Source organism: Euprymna scolopes, chromosome 3, assembly GCF_053919585.1.
Source record: "Euprymna scolopes isolate OS-2025 chromosome 3, ASM5391958v1, whole genome shotgun sequence".
In the NCBI taxonomy this organism is placed as follows: domain Eukaryota; kingdom Metazoa; phylum Mollusca; class Cephalopoda; order Sepiida; family Sepiolidae; genus Euprymna; species Euprymna scolopes.
Genome location: NC_136484.1, coordinates 49110189 through 49126295, shown reverse-complemented (window position 1 = coordinate 49126295; position 16107 = coordinate 49110189). Strand labels below are relative to the sequence as shown.

General features: G+C 33.1%; 1 protein-coding gene across 2 annotated transcripts in view; it reads right to left on the bottom strand.

Annotated features, from left to right (window-relative positions):
* The window catches only part of LOC145254864 (N-alpha-acetyltransferase 16, NatA auxiliary subunit-like), an 85969-nt gene that overhangs the window by 39546 nt on the left and 30316 nt on the right, over positions 1-16107 (bottom strand). For both annotated transcript variants that reach the window (XM_080113731.1, XM_080113738.1), the window contains exons 2-3: positions 10292-10376; positions 187-291 (exon numbers count right to left, since the gene is read on the bottom strand). In XM_080113731.1, the coding sequence (XP_079969857.1) occupies positions 187-291; positions 10292-10376 (190 nt within the window). The remainder of the gene's footprint in view (positions 1-186; positions 292-10291; positions 10377-16107) is intronic.

Below are 16107 nucleotides of genomic sequence, written 5' to 3'. Positions count from 1 at the left end.
TGAAGAATGGTATCAAATCTTATTTACAAGCATATTATAAAAATACTTATAATATATTGCAGTACTTGACATTTGTCTTCTATTTAAATACTTTTATCCAATGCAAAATACATACTTTCATTTCACTTCCCTCATTCATCAAAATGCCACATAAGCAGAGTGAAGACATTTTTATGTAAAGGATACAGACATGACTTTTGAGATCATTAAGTAATCCACGACGGACATGTTCATAGGCTTCTTCTTTCCTTCCTAAACAGTTGAGTGTCAACCCTTTCATTGCCAAAGTTTCTAAAATAAAATCAGAAAAAAAATGTACATATATATCCATACACAATGAAAACATTATGATCAAGTACTTAACATAAAAAAAAAATTTTATTTTTAAAATTAATTATATATTAGTGGGCTGGCAAGACCACAGGGGAGACAACCAAGCAAAAAAAAAAAAAAAAAAAAAAGACCCTAAGCAAAATTCATCCCAAAGCAGCAAAACTGAAGCTGGCCTGCCAGGACACTACAAATGTAGACAAATTTGGACATATCTTATTGGTGTGAAAATATAGGTTATTTTTAACAATCGTCATAAAATTTTAACCATATAATAGTATTATAATCCTCAAAAAGCCTGCAAATTTTCATGTAGTTTCATCCCATAGAACCAAAGATATGAGCATTTCAATATTCAGTTTGGCTACCAGTATATATATATATATATATATATATATATATATATATACACACACACACACCATCTTTTTTTGGCAATATTATAAGTTTCAAATATCAACGACTATTGATCAGAATTTAACAAATGAAGGCTCGTTGGAAAGGTAATGTTCTGAATTGTGTAGTGGACTATATGATATTTGCCCTTAAAGTCACATATTAAGGGGATCACCCAGAGCATATTTTTGGCATGTTTTTTTTACAGCCATAAAATGTTTTAATCAGTCATTTGTTTTCCTAGTTTTGCATATGAATTACAAAATATCTGATATTTCCCCAAAACCTCTGGCCTTGGAGGGGGAGACTAAAACTTGCTTTAGTTCCAAATGATCCGAAATAACAGCAACGGGAGACTTGATTCCAAATATTTCTCATGTTATATCTTGCCTCTTTGGTTTTCATACATAAAGTAAATTTCACAGTGTATAAGGATTATTTGATATTGGAGATATTCATAATCGTACTCCATCTACAAAAGAGGGAATATATAACATGTGAGAAATATTTGGAATCAAGTCTCCCCTTGCTGTTATTTTAGATCATTTGAAATCATAGCAGCCAAAGATTTTGAGGAAATATATAACTAAAATTTTGAAATACTTTTAGATTACAGATTGTATAATAATGTAAACTTAAGTCCGTATAAATATTAGTATCAATATTTATAAGACAACACCAACAAGATAAAGAAGCTCAATATGCCAGATAGAGTAATAGTATAAATGAAAATTTGGAATTAAATTCCGTAAATTAAAAAATACAACAAATTTATTATTTGATGAATAAAAGTTGTAAACCTTTTAATTTACCAAATTTAATTCCAAATTTTCAAATACATACACACACACACATATATATATATTTATTATCTACATACATTTTACCGTTTTTATTTAAGTCTGTTCATTATCTTTTTAAAAGATTTTAACTTCGGTACTTGCACAGTTTAATCAAGACATTAAAAAATGAAAATATTAAAAAAAAAAAAAAAAGAAAAAAAAAAAAGTTATATTGTATGTATGGACTGAAGATCTCCGGAAAAAAATTTCATTTAATTTGATCGAGTAGTTTTGTTTTTGTTTTTTTTACAGCGGAAAAACATGTTCTTATGAGAGCGCGTTAAAGTCAGCCATTATGGAATTTGTTAAACACGCCATGGGGAGATAACTCTCTGTAAAGCGCCGATACTCCCTCCCCATCTTTAATACTAGCTTTTCTTCCTAAAAATTGAACCTTTTGTTTGGTAACAAATTGTTTTTTCGCTGTAAAAAATTAAAAAAAAAAAACTACTTGGTGAAATTAAGTGAAATTTTTTTTCGGAGAACTTCGTTCATAACGGATACGTGCAATATAACCTTTTTTCGATATTTTTATTTTTTAATGTCTTGATTAAACTCTACAAGTACCAACTTTCTAATGGAAAATTAGCCTACCAACAATCATAAAGGCCATTAACCCTTTAGCAGAGTAAGTAGTCCAAAACGAAACTTTAAATCAATCTCACCAAATTAGTTTATAGAATTGAGGTGGTTGTGGTGAAGTGGATAACACATATTGACAATCTAGATGTGCATAGTTTAAATATGGCAATTACCAATCAGTATTAAAAGCAAAATAAAAGGACTATAAAAACAAAATGATTAAAATTATTTGTATGACACCATGATTTGTGATTGAAAGTGACTAGCAATATTAGCTTTGTTTAAAAATACTTTGAATTGTCGGTTTTACTAAAAATGTACAACTAAAAATGATGTACGATCAATGTACGACTATTTGCCGCTGCTGCTGATTAAAGCAACTTCGACACAGGCAATCGACTGGTTTCGTCAGTGTAAAATATCATAAAACAATCTTGTGATATAAACAATAAAACAAATTTACTTAGAAAGGTTATTTTTGGCAAATATCTTTTTAAGTCGATATCTAAAAAGATATTTACTAAAAAAAAACAAAAAAAAAAAAACACCTGATCTTTTATTAAATATTCCCTCTTACACGGGCAATCTACTGAGTCTGTTAGTGCAAAAAATGTTATTAAAATAAATAAAACAACTTTACTCAGTCATGATTATTTTTGGCAAATAACCAAGACTTTTTTCAACCCAGTGGGCCAATTTACTTTTTAATCTTTGTAAAAATTTTAAAAAATACATAAGTTTATTTATTTGTTATTAAAATAAAAGACAAAATGAATTTAGTCAGTCACAACTATCAGCCGAGAGTTTTTTTTTGGCAAATTAAATTTTACAAGCGACCTTTTTCTTTAAAATTTGAATTTTGTAACACAATGTAACACTAGAAAATTTTTGTAAAAAGTAGAAGGAATATTTAAAGACTGAAGCAATCCTGTGTGTCTCTAGTTTTCTTCACATTTAAAAAAACTGATGTCTAACTGCTCTTGTGGCGAAGCAAGTAAGTAACTATTTTAAAAATTATTTTCTGAGGGTTTTTTTTTTTTTTTTTTTTTAAATAACTAGCAGGCTGTCCAGCATTGCCTGATCGTAAAATATACTCTTAAATAAGATATTTTGATTAATGCAGATTTTGTATTTATTATATAATATGGACCCAATATATAGTAATGATTTAAAAAGTTAAAGAAAATGACTCATGCGCTACTACTGAAAATTGAAACCAAAACGTTTAGCTTACGATTTATTTTTTCCTTTGACGTTAATGACTGACCTATGAAAACATGTTTGCTGCAAGGCTAAAAGTTAAAGCATGAACCAATAGTTATTACGTTATGTATGCATATTCATAATGCTGTTGTTTGACTTTCACCTGGCAAATTGATTTTTTTTTTTTTTTAATTTTCACTTTTGCACAGATTTTCCTTGGCTAAAACCCAAATATAAAGTTTTGCATGGGTTCGAATATCCTATATATGAAGTTTCATGTCTGTAGACCAAAAACTCTAGGAGTTTGGTAAGCAACATTTTTTTTAAACAAATAGATATATATGTGCATACATAAATAGAAAGGGGTTTGTGTTTGCTATAACCTTTTTATGCAAATGTTACACAAGTATAAATTATGTAGAATATCTGCATGAATATAATTACACATAATAGTTAACTAAAGATGATCATCCCATAAAAAAAAAAAACTAATATGGAATTAATTAAAATGAATGTTTAAAAGAATATGCAAATTAGCTAGATCTTTCGCAGATAAATGCAATTAATTGACCCATACTTAAAGCTATATTTTCTTGAAAATTTAAACTTGAAACTGTCCAAGTTGCTTTGACTATTTAAACCCTTAAGGGTCCTGGATATGACCTTTAACTATATCCAGTGGTGAGACCCCAGCTTGTGGGCTTTGGGGAGTGTGGAGCTACTCTTTAATTGCCATTGCTCCCAGGCTCACTCTGACCCGGAATGGTAGTACCTGTTAGGGTCCCAACTATGGGTTAAATAGAAACCGACTTGAAAACGACAAAAATATTCTATTAAAAAATTTTTTCTTCAAAATCTTTGGATTCGGCATTAAATAACCTGAAAAGGGTTGATATGCCGTAAAACAAAAACAACCAACCAAACCCTTAAAGACTGAGATATTTTTTCCAATACAGTGTGCCAAATAATTGTCTCCGTACATAAAATCGGGTTTAATTTTTAGTCATGTATAATGGATAGTGGTGGGACAATTAATCGGAATCGGAAATCATAAGAATCGTGTATTTTGGAAGGAATCGGATCGTTAAAAAATACCTAAGATCTATGATTCTTTCATTATGATTCTCTTTTTAAGTTGAAATGTTTGTTTGAAGTGAGATTAATTCTGTCAAAAACTTATGATAAAAACGTCATAGAACTTTTCATAACATATTTAATATGATATACAAGAATTTTAATAACTACTTTAAAAGGTAATCTTTATTTATCTTAATGAATTTTCTTATCCCGTTACATACATAAGCGCTGTCTGTTTGGAAACTCGAGGCCCATGATTAGTTATCTGTCGGTCGACTTTTTTGAAGTATCCAAAAGCAAAAACGTTAGAACCATATATTATGCTGACTGACGGTTCCACTTAAGGTCTTTTGAAAACTACAGAAGACAATCATTTTGTTATCTGTTAAATAAATATGGTAAGTGAATTTAATTTTTTTTCTTTTAGAAATTTACATTTCATTAAAATATTCTGCAAATGAAGCAATTAAACATTTCTTTTGGAACTTCTTTGCACAACAAAAACAAGAAAAAAATGTGAAAAATTTATTAAAAAAAAAGAAAATGTTTAACTTTTTTTTAAAAATCCTTTGAACCCCAACTTTGCAAACTAACTTGTCACTCAGAGCAATTCAACTAAAGGATTGTAGGGGCTTGGTCGATATTCACCGATGCCTGGTATCACAGTCATGATGTGAGCATAGGTAAATGTTTCCCAATATGAAAGTTTATATTTCAAGCTAAAATGCCAACTTGTCTTTGTTTTGAAATACCGTGTTAACCCGGATATAAGAGACAGAATATACGAAAACGGATATAAGAGATTTTCTCTGGTCCCAAATTAGAGCCTGTGTTAATGTACAGTGTAACCCTAATATAAGAAACCTAGATGTAAGTATAACCCGAATATAAGATAGCTGTGTGGCCCTTAAAGTCTCTTATATCCGGGTTACACTGTAATCACTTTTTTAAGTTATAATTAATGAGTTTCAATTAGAAAGAGAAGACTTCAATTATCTAACCACAAGTAAATCATTTAACAGTAGAACCGTTTCTGGGGGTTCAGAACAATGAGACTAATAGAAATTTCCATTTCAATGATAAACTAAACAAAGCGGTTGCAATAGTATTCTAGGAATATTTGAATTCCAGACAGACATTGTCAGTAGCATACGAGAAACTGCAAGACCACTGATAAATATGGTAATGATTGAACAATCGTACTGATGTTTTTGTTTTTTTTTTCTTTATGATTGATATTTAAAACAATGTTGGTATGAAATCGTAATTGATGTTAAATGGTGACTATTAATATTAATTTTGTTTAAAATTATTTTCAGGTGTCATATCTTTGCATCTGCAGTGAAAGGCAATCTGGGTTTAATTATCAAAGCAAAATATTGAAGGATCATTTTTAATAATGAACAAGTGTAAATTTCAGCATATCTGTAGTTTGTGGGATTAATCAGATGATTGGGGGAGGGGATTGAGATGAGGGGGATGATGACAGAAATATTTCCCAGGCAGAAAACCAGTAGCTAAGAAGAATTGTTAAATAGTCAGGAACACATTCGCTAATATTCATTTCATGATCTTGATTCATGGATAAACATCGACACATACGGAAGGGGGAGGGGTACACCAGGGTCAGCAAATGCCTTTAATATCATCTCGACCCTGCCATATGCTGGAAACAGATGTAACATCATATGGCTGGAAGCGAATGGATAAGAGAAGTAAGCAAAACACATCATGCCCTGACATCAATGATGAATTAAAGGGGTTTTTAAGGCCCCAAATGATCTGCATCCTGAAATGCCCCCATTTCCCAAAAAGAAAAGGCAACATCAACAAGTCAAATACAGTATCACAAAAAAAAAAAAAAAAAAACTACCCATAAATCAAGACAATGCTTTCTCAGAGAAATTGCCAACTGACCATTTAACCAATTGTCTGAGTTATATAAAATCCAACAGTATGGATGCAGAATAATCGATAAATCAACTAGTTGACATGCATGTAGATTTTGCAGCATCAGACCATACTAGAATCATGCAAATACCTTTGCACATTCAAAGATTATAAAAGTTTCAAAATTGGTTATTTTTTTGTCAACATATTTAGATGCATCCTCACACCTCTATGAAAAGATTTGTTCATCAGTTGGTCTAATGTGCATATTAAGTGGTCACAAGTGTTTTTTTTATAAAATCAGATACAACATTGAACATTACCATCACCAGTAGAGATTAACTGTTCAAGTTTCTCGCTATGAAATTATTAGAAAAATCTTTAGATATTTTAGGCTTATTTTAAGTTGCAGGACACAGGAGAGGTAAAATAAGCACAGTTGGTTTGTTTATTTATACAGAGAAAAAAAATTTGAGACATGATCTTCCTTTTCTACACCTGATATCAACTCTTCTGACCACACTACAGGTTTGTGAGGTCACGGAAGTACTTTCGAAAGTCAATCTCCTTTTTTTTGTTCCTACCCCTATAAAAAAAAAAGAAAAAACTTCAGGAGTTTCAACTGAGTTAGGAACAATTCTCACTGTGCATGTATACAAGAAATTCAGCACCTCACAAATTATTGCATATTTTTTCCCATTCACATATTTTAAAGATGTGAGCACAAAAGAAATTGCTAAAAAACAAATTGAGCTTTAATATTTAATGCATATATTTGGTTCAACTTGCTTCGCATATATAGAGAACAAGAGTCAATTGAATATTAAAGCCGACCGAGGTATATTTCTTGGATACGATAAAAACAGTCCAGCCAATTTAATATTTTTACCCGAAAAAAATAAAATAAAAAGAATCCGGTGTGTAAAATTCACAGACACGTTTAATTTTATAGACAAAAACCCGTCATATGAAGAGGATGAAATTATATTACCTCAAATAATTAGAACAAACGAAAACAATAAAAATGACGGAGACGAGTGTCCATGATGATGATGATGATGATGATAAAGTCGAAGGATATCCCAAAAGAAATAGAAGACAACCCGATTTTTTTTGTGGTCGACAATATAAAAGATTATCAAATCGACTATTGCTATTCAATGGAAAATGCACCAAAAAGCTTCAACGAAGCAATTAATTCAAAACATTGTGATGAATGGAAAATTGCCATGAAAAAAGAAATAGATGCCTTAACCGAAAATGATACCTATACGGTAGTGCCTCTCTCAAGAGATAAACATGTTATTTCTACCAGATGGGTCTTTACAAAAAAGAGTGCAGCATCAGGCGTAGAACAGTACAAAGCAAGATTTGTTGCTAAGGGGTGCTCTCAGATTTAAATACTTTTCTACGTTTTCACCGACCACAAACCTAACGACAATCAGAATTTTACTGCAAGTCGCATCACAATATGACCTAAACATCCATCAAATTGACGTAAAAAATGCTCATTTGAATGTCCCAATAGACTGTGAAATTTATATTACCCCTCCAGAGGGATTTATAATGAAAAATAATAATAGCGTGTAGCGACTTAACAAGTCATTATATGGTCTAAAGCAGAGTGCTCAGTGTTGGAACACAGTATTTCATGATTATATTATTAAACAACAATTTAGACAATGCGCTGTAGACCCCTGTTTATATACCGAACACAAAGATGATAAACTACTGATTTTGGTTTTATGGGTCGATATCTTAATCGCATCAAATTGTGACATAATGTTAACTGATGTTAAGAACAAATTAAGTAAAAGATTCAAAATGACCGATCTTGGCAAAATATCCTAGTTTCTGGGGATAGAATTTACTCAAAGCAAAGGACTTGTTACGATGACTCAATCGAGATACATCGACAAAATACTATTAAAATTTGGAATGGGAGAGTGCAAGAAATGCTCTACACCGGTCGAAAATGATATTAATAAAAATATGCACACAGAATCTGAAATAATAAATGACACACAATATCGCGAAATTATAGGTAGTCTTATATATTTAATGACTGCAACCAGGCCCAACATATGCTATACAGTAACAAAACTGTCACAAAAATTATCACGACCGACAATGAAGGATTTAAACAGAGCTAAACAAGTCCTACGTTATTTAAAAGAAACTAAAGAACAGAAGTTAGTATTTAGAAAATCAAGAAATCCCCTAAAATTAGGTTTTTCGGATTCAGACTGGGCAAACGACAAAGATCGCAAGAGTATATCTGGATATTGTTTCAGACTCTCAGAAAATGGGCCTATTATTTCATGGAAATCTAAAAAGCAACAGATTGTATCTCTCTATACGTGTGAAGCAGAATTTATCGCGATCACACACACGACCCAGGAAGCACTCTACCTTAAAAATATCCTGAAGACTATTTTGGAGCCAGAATTGATTACAAGCCCTGTAGTAATTGTGATAATCAAGCCAGTATAGTCTTAGCACAGAACACAATAATCAACCAAAGATCTAAGCATATAGATATAAAATACCATTTCATAAAAAACGAGATAAAAAAGGAATCCATTATTTTGAATTAATTATCAGAACAAAATATCGCTGATGTATTTACGAAACCGGCGACAAGGATAAAGCTACGTTTTTTCTCAAAACTTGTTGGTGAATTCGACTGAATAATTTTTTTTTTTTTTTTTCTTTCACTGCCCTGTATGTATATAGATTTCTATATATTAAAAATACAGACCAGCGAAGTTCCACTTATGGGAAGGCTCTTACTTTTTTGCATGAATATCAGCAGAAAACCCTAGGGGTAATGCTCAGAGTATATAGATTTCTATATATCAAAAAAAAAAAAAAAAAAAAAAAAAGTAGTCCTGGACAAGATGTTAAACTGTATCCATTTTATTTGTATTAACACTTTAACCTACTAATGCGTAATTAATACTTTTGCTAAAAAAAAAAAAAAAAAAAAAAAAAAAAATCTTTGTAATTTTCCTTTTTGACATTTGAACACAATTAAAAATGGCGTCTTTTTAAATGCTAAAATTCTAAGATCCAAATGATTTCTAATTTTTGTTATGTCTAAGTGATTATAAAAATATATATTTATTTTTGAGCAGAACAAACACAAGGGACTTCCCCATTATAAAAAATAGGGAGGATATTGCAATATTTTGGGATTAATGGGGTATGATGCCACACAGTTGGATGATTCTATTTATAAATGATGCTGCTAAGAACTGACGAATCAAATTAATTCACGTTCTGCTACCAACCAATCAGAAACCAGAATTGCTTCATAAATATTAAACCCTTTCTGGAGCAATTTCACATGTTCTTTTCCCGGGTTTCGACACGGTAAGAATATTTTGTTCTGTGGAACTGTCTACTACAAACAAGTCACCTCCCACTTGTGTGTAACAGCGAACCATCTGAAACTGTTCTGAAACTCAAAATGGCTTACACTTCTAGACCTATGTCCAAGGTAATTGTTGTTAATACAACTCAACTTGTGTTAAAACATTGAAGCTCATCCTAATCAATAAAAGTATCATTATTGAAACATTAGTTTCTGCAAATCATTTGTACAAGATATTGTTATCATGGGGAAACTGGTAAAGAGTTGCAACTGGATAAATTATGCTCATGTAAAGGATGCCAACACATCATGGGTAGAGGAAAAAATAACTCATGTATTACCTTAAACTTTTGGTAATTTAGTTTATAGATACTAAGAAATACAGATAAATTGATAGCACAAACAAGCAGAGAGAAAAATATTAAAGACAAAAAGAAAAAAAAAAAAAAGCATAAGTGTACAATATCATTCTTACAGAGATTATAAACAAGACGCGGTTATCAGCAATTTAAAAAAAAAAAAAAAAAATTCTTTTTAATCTATTTACTTCTAATTTACAATGCTATATAATTTAATGCAAGTCAAAGTCACTTACCTCCATGTTCGGAGAACTTTTGATTTGAAAGAATTTGCTTAGCAAACTTCAACCCATTTTTATACTGCTTTTGTTCATAACATTTCTGGAAAAGGAAAATATGTTAACAATTATGGAGAAATTTGAATATGAAATAATTTAAAACATGATCAATTTAAGAACAATACAAAATTAAATTTCATTTATCACTATATGACTTAATCCAAATAAAAATAATTTATATAAAATATCAAGACTTGATACAATAACTTTCATTTAACAAATAATTCAAGGTCTGATTTAAGTTTCAATGTTCTTTACAGTTTAAAACTGGACACAGGTTCTCCTTAGATGAATAATTACCCAACGTCGAGACTGGTTAGAATTTAGTATTGCTAAATTGTTACTCATCATGACAAATACACTCCAGCGTAAAAGTGGGTTTAGAGTTTTACTGAGATATTATAACCAGTGACAGACTAGTGTCCTATACCTACAGTGGGGAAGGGGTGGGGATAATCCACTCCATACTGTAAAACTAGAGTTAAGCATTGCCACTCTAATGCTTCAAGCTAAGAAAATAACTTTGTTTTGTTTCTTTTTGCTATTTAAAATGAAGACAAAGATCATCATTAAAAAAAAATTTTTTTTTTTAAATAATTAATATTTGCAAAGAATGTCCTAGTGCATATTACAAACCGGATTTCTGTAAATGCCCGCTCAGGTTTGTCCGGCACCTGATATAAACCGCCAGAATATGCTGACCAAATCTACATCAATGATCTCCCAAATCACATCCTAAGATCATTCATAGACATTTATGCTGACAACACTACCATCTATGGTAACACATCAAAGGCCATAAATGACTAAATTCTCGGATTCTCTTTTCTGATCTTGAGCACGTGGTACAATGGGGAAGAAGTGGTTGATTAATTTTAATGCATCTAAAACCAAGCTTTTATCTTTACATCATCAACATATCCCCATCTGACACTAATTGAAATGAATGACTCATCTTGAGGCTCCCTGTTTTGACAAGCTTCTGAGTCTGACCTTTACTCCTGATTAGAAATGGGACACGTACATCAAATTTGTTGCCAAGCTCGCTGGAAAAATGGAGGGATCCTTCTACCGCTTCAGTAGATATTTCACTGGTGATGCATCTCTACCTGTATAAAAGCCACATACATCCAAGGGTGGAGTACTGCTGCAACATCTGGGAAGGAGCTGCTAGAAAGATCATATCCTGCTTTGACAGAGTTCAAAATAGACTTTGTAGCCTAGTGGGGGAGGGGGGGGGGCTTTTCTCTTCTCTGCAACCTCTTTTCTAGAGAAGAGACATTGCGAGCCTGCCACTGCTTTATCGTTAATTTCATGGCAAGTGCTCATCTGAGCTCCAATCTATAGTCCTTTGCCAAACTTGCACGAAAACTACTAATCTAACTGAAACTACTATCAATAATTTCCCCCTACTCTTTATGTGTGCCTAAACCTAAACGTAGATTCTATGAACAAAGCTCTTTTCTTAGAACTGCACACCTGTGGAACTCTTCCATTTGCCTGCTTTCCAGCTCAGTCTTCAATCTAATGTAAACAAGCTCTTGATGAGCCGTCCCCTTAAGTAATCCAATTTACCACTACTAACGAGTACTATATTGTTTCTTTGACTACTGTACACTCAATTAACCCTTATCTTCAAGTGGCCTCCAAGCCTTGATAAGTGGTGACTCCAATGTAGAAAAATTGTAAAAACACTAGGAAACAGAAAATAACATTTATCGGATACGAATTACAAAAAAATGGAAGAGCAATAAAATAAAATATAACTTACAATAATTTTTCTGAATTAATATTTTTATTTTTTTGTGGAAAAATGTAGAAACTTTTCTCACACAATTAAAAATTCATTTTCTTTTTACTCCAATTAGTAACAGTATGTTCCAAGCCCACCCCACATTCTCTTCAGATTTTTTTTTTGTGGCTATGTCCGGCACGTCATTTCACGTTATCAGTTTGTTCTGTTGACAGTACAACTTGTTCTGCCGTCTGTACTAACTTGTCCAGCATAGTTAGATTAATTACCATGTGCTGTTCCATGATTTAAAATTAATAACTAGAGTTTTTTTTTGTTTTTTTTTCCTTTACTCCCAATTTATTAAAAGCCGTCTGCTTGGCTTCTTATAGGCTAATCATGTTTGTTGTTGCATTCTGATTGACTAACATTCAGAATATTCTGGTGGTTTGCATAAATTTCTTGTCCAGCCTTTCCAGACGTTTACAAGAATCCAATTCGCAATATGCATTAGTATGGCAAAGAGGATAACATCTGCTGCTTCATTACAATCACACTGACAAAAAATGTTGCATTTTTAAATAATTAAATCTTTAGAATGGATGGGGAAGGGGGTAGAACACTAGGGTCAGAAAATAGGATTGATAAATCAGTGCCCTACAGAAGGGGTACACTGACCTGCAAAAAGTGCCTGGGCAGCCCCGTCTGCATTCTCCAGTAAGGGTGCCTCAGATGATTGGCAATAAACTAACCCCTCCTCAAAGAAAGAGGGCAAGACCTGGGAGGGTGGACCTCCTAGAACTGCACAGAACTAAACTAACACTGCAAAATCAAAGGGACTGAATTATTACAGGAACTGGTCTAATATCTTGATTTTGGGGGTTAAGGATAAAAATAGCTAGCCGATGGATATGATGCAGTTTAATAACAAAGTTTTTAAGTGTGCTGGTGTTGTCTTTTTCATTTTAATGATTTACCACTCAAAGGCTACTCGAGGATAAAGGTTAATGTAAACGACACAGATGAAACTTATATTGTTATCACGTAGCAAGTAACAAACACGTTTTTAAACTATTTGTTTGTTAAAGAAAAATACAAGACTTTTTCATACCGGTTGATTGTAAAAAAAGCGCTTGATAGATTTACCCAGAGAATTATTTTTACTCAATCTGGGAATTTCCACAATTAGCATTTTTACTATTAACTTGTGAACATATTCACAACTAACGAATATACCCAATCGTTTAAAGATGAAATTTATGATTATAAGTATTGCAATAAGAAATCTAAATTACATAAGAGAAAAATTAATTTGAAATATCAAACCATTTAAATGTGATTTTGGAAGTATTCTAATGTTTATTCACCCTGAATTACTTTTATATCTAGTTGTCTATAATGACGAAATATTTAATTTTGAAACTTAAATCCTGTAATTTAAACACATCTCATGAATATAAAAATGCTTTAAGGGATTAAATAATTAAAATGATGAGGGGAGGTTCTGTCATGATTTCTCCATTGCCTATGACCTCACTCAGATTGTTCAGGAACCCACCCGTGTGCCCGACAATGACGGCCAGTATGCGAGCCTACTAGACCTTTTTCTCACAACTTGCCCTGAACTATGTTCAGTTTCTGTTCTGTCGCCTCTTGGATCTTCCGACCACTCTGTTGTATCAATTAAGATAAAAATGAAATGTAATAAGTCCCCAGACGTACCTCTCCATCGTACAGTATATCGATACACTAAGGCTGACTGGGATAGCTTCCGTACATTTATATCTGATCTACCTCTGCAATCAATGTTTAAAAAGGATGTGTCCTCTATAGTATTAGACCTGACGGAATGGTTAATTGTAGGTATTGACCATTTCATACCCTCGAAAAAGTTTCAGCAAAAACCTAACAGTCAGCCATGGTTCTCTCCAGAATGTGCCGCTGCCATTGCGCACAGAAATCACTTTTTCCACTGCTTCAAACGTAATAGATGTATGGAAACTAAAGCCGTTTTCAGGACTGCCAGCAACCATTGTAAGAAAGTAATAAGGAACGCAAGAGAGTTGTATGCTCAATCTGTTAAGTCCAAAGTAGCTGAGCAGCGGCTTGGTTCCCACCAGTTTTGGCAAATAGCAAACAGAATCCGGAACAGAAGCGTGTGCTCTATCCCAACTATTATCAATGGACCTGAGGTAATCTCGTCAGCATCAGACAAAGCTAAACTCTTTGTCAAGAACTTTGCAGCTAATTCTACCCTTTGCGACCAAGGCCGCCAACCCCCAATATTTCCTCCTGTATCAGAAAACACGCTATGTGATATACGTATATCTGTACGTGATGTTGCCAAGCTTATCAAAAACCTTGATTCCAGTAAAGCAACTGGCCCTGACGGTATTCCAATTATAGTACTCAAAAAACTTCAACCTGAACTAGCGCCCATACTTACAAAACTGTTTAAACGTTGTCTTAAGGAGAATAGTTTCCCATCTCCCTGGAAAATCTCATCAGTATGCCCTGTATTTAAGAATTCAGGTGATCGCTCATCCCCCTCTCAGTACAGGCCAATAAGTCTCCTGTGCGTCATGAGTAAGTTGCTAGAATCTGTGTTAAATACAGAAGTAATCAACCATCTCAACAAAAATAACCTTCTTAGTGACACTCAATATGGTTTCCGGTCTGCTAGATCTACAGCAGATGTGCTTACAGTTATATCACATAGGATTAGCAAATCTCTCGACGGTGGCAATCTTTCTAGGGCAATTGCTCTTGACATATCTAAGACCTTTGATAGGGTATGGCATAAAGGTTTACTTCATAAGATCGCGAGCTATGGTATAGCTAGAAAAGTCTTCTCAATTATTAAATCATTTCTTTCTGATAGGTTCATAAGAGTAGTAGTTGAGGGGTAAAAATCAGAAGCTCACAGTATTAATGCCGGTGTCCCTCAGGGGTCCATCCTGGGCCCAACTCGTTTCCTGATCTACATTAATGATCTTCCAAATCACATCCTTACATCATTTGTAGACATTTATGCTGACGACACTACCATTTATGGTAGCACATCTAAGACAGTAAACGACCAAGTTCTCTCCAATTCTCTCTCCTCTGATCTTGAGCATGTAGTACAATGGGGAAAGGAGTGGCTGGTTACTTTTAATGCATCTAAAACCAAGCTTCTCTCCTTACATCATCAACATTCTAATCCACATTTGGCATCAATTGAAATGAATGGCTCTCGTCTTCTGGAGGCCTCAAGTTTTGACAAGCTTCTGGGCTTGACCATTACTCCTGATCTTAAATGGAACACGTACATCAAATCTGTTGCCAAGGCCGCTGGGAAAATGGTGGGATCTTTCTATCGATCCGGTAAATATCTCACTGCTGATGCTATTCTCTATCTATATAAGAGCCAGGTACGTCCAAGGATGGAATACTGTTGCCACATCTGGGCAGGAGCTGCTAGAAAGGACTTGTACTGCCTTGATAGAGTTCAAAATAGACTTCGTAGCCTCGTAGGAGATGTCCTTTTCTCCTCCTTGCAACCTCTATCTCACAGAAGAGATGTTGCGAGCTTGTCTCTGATGTATCGTTATTTTCATGGAAAGTGTTCGACTGAGCTTAAATCTATGGTCCCCCCTCGCCAAACTTTCACAAGAAACACTCGTCTAGCTGTAAACACTATCAATAATTCCCCCCACTCTTTATCTGTGCCTAAACCTAAACGTAGATTCCATGAACAAAGCTTCTTTCTTAGAACTGCACGCCTGTGGAATTGTCTTCCGTTTTCCTGCTTTCCGGCTGACTACAATATGGTTGTGTTCAAGTCTAAAGTAAATAAGTTCTTGATGAGCCGTTCCATATAAGTTATCAAATTTACCAAATTTTCATTACCAATGATTACTATATTGTCCAATTTCTACTGTACACTCTTTAACCCTTATCCTTGAGTGGCCTCTGGGCCTTGATAATGTGGTGATGCCTTTGTAAAAAAAAAAAAAAAAAAAGCACCAACATTTTTAAAATAAATCACTTATTTTTACTG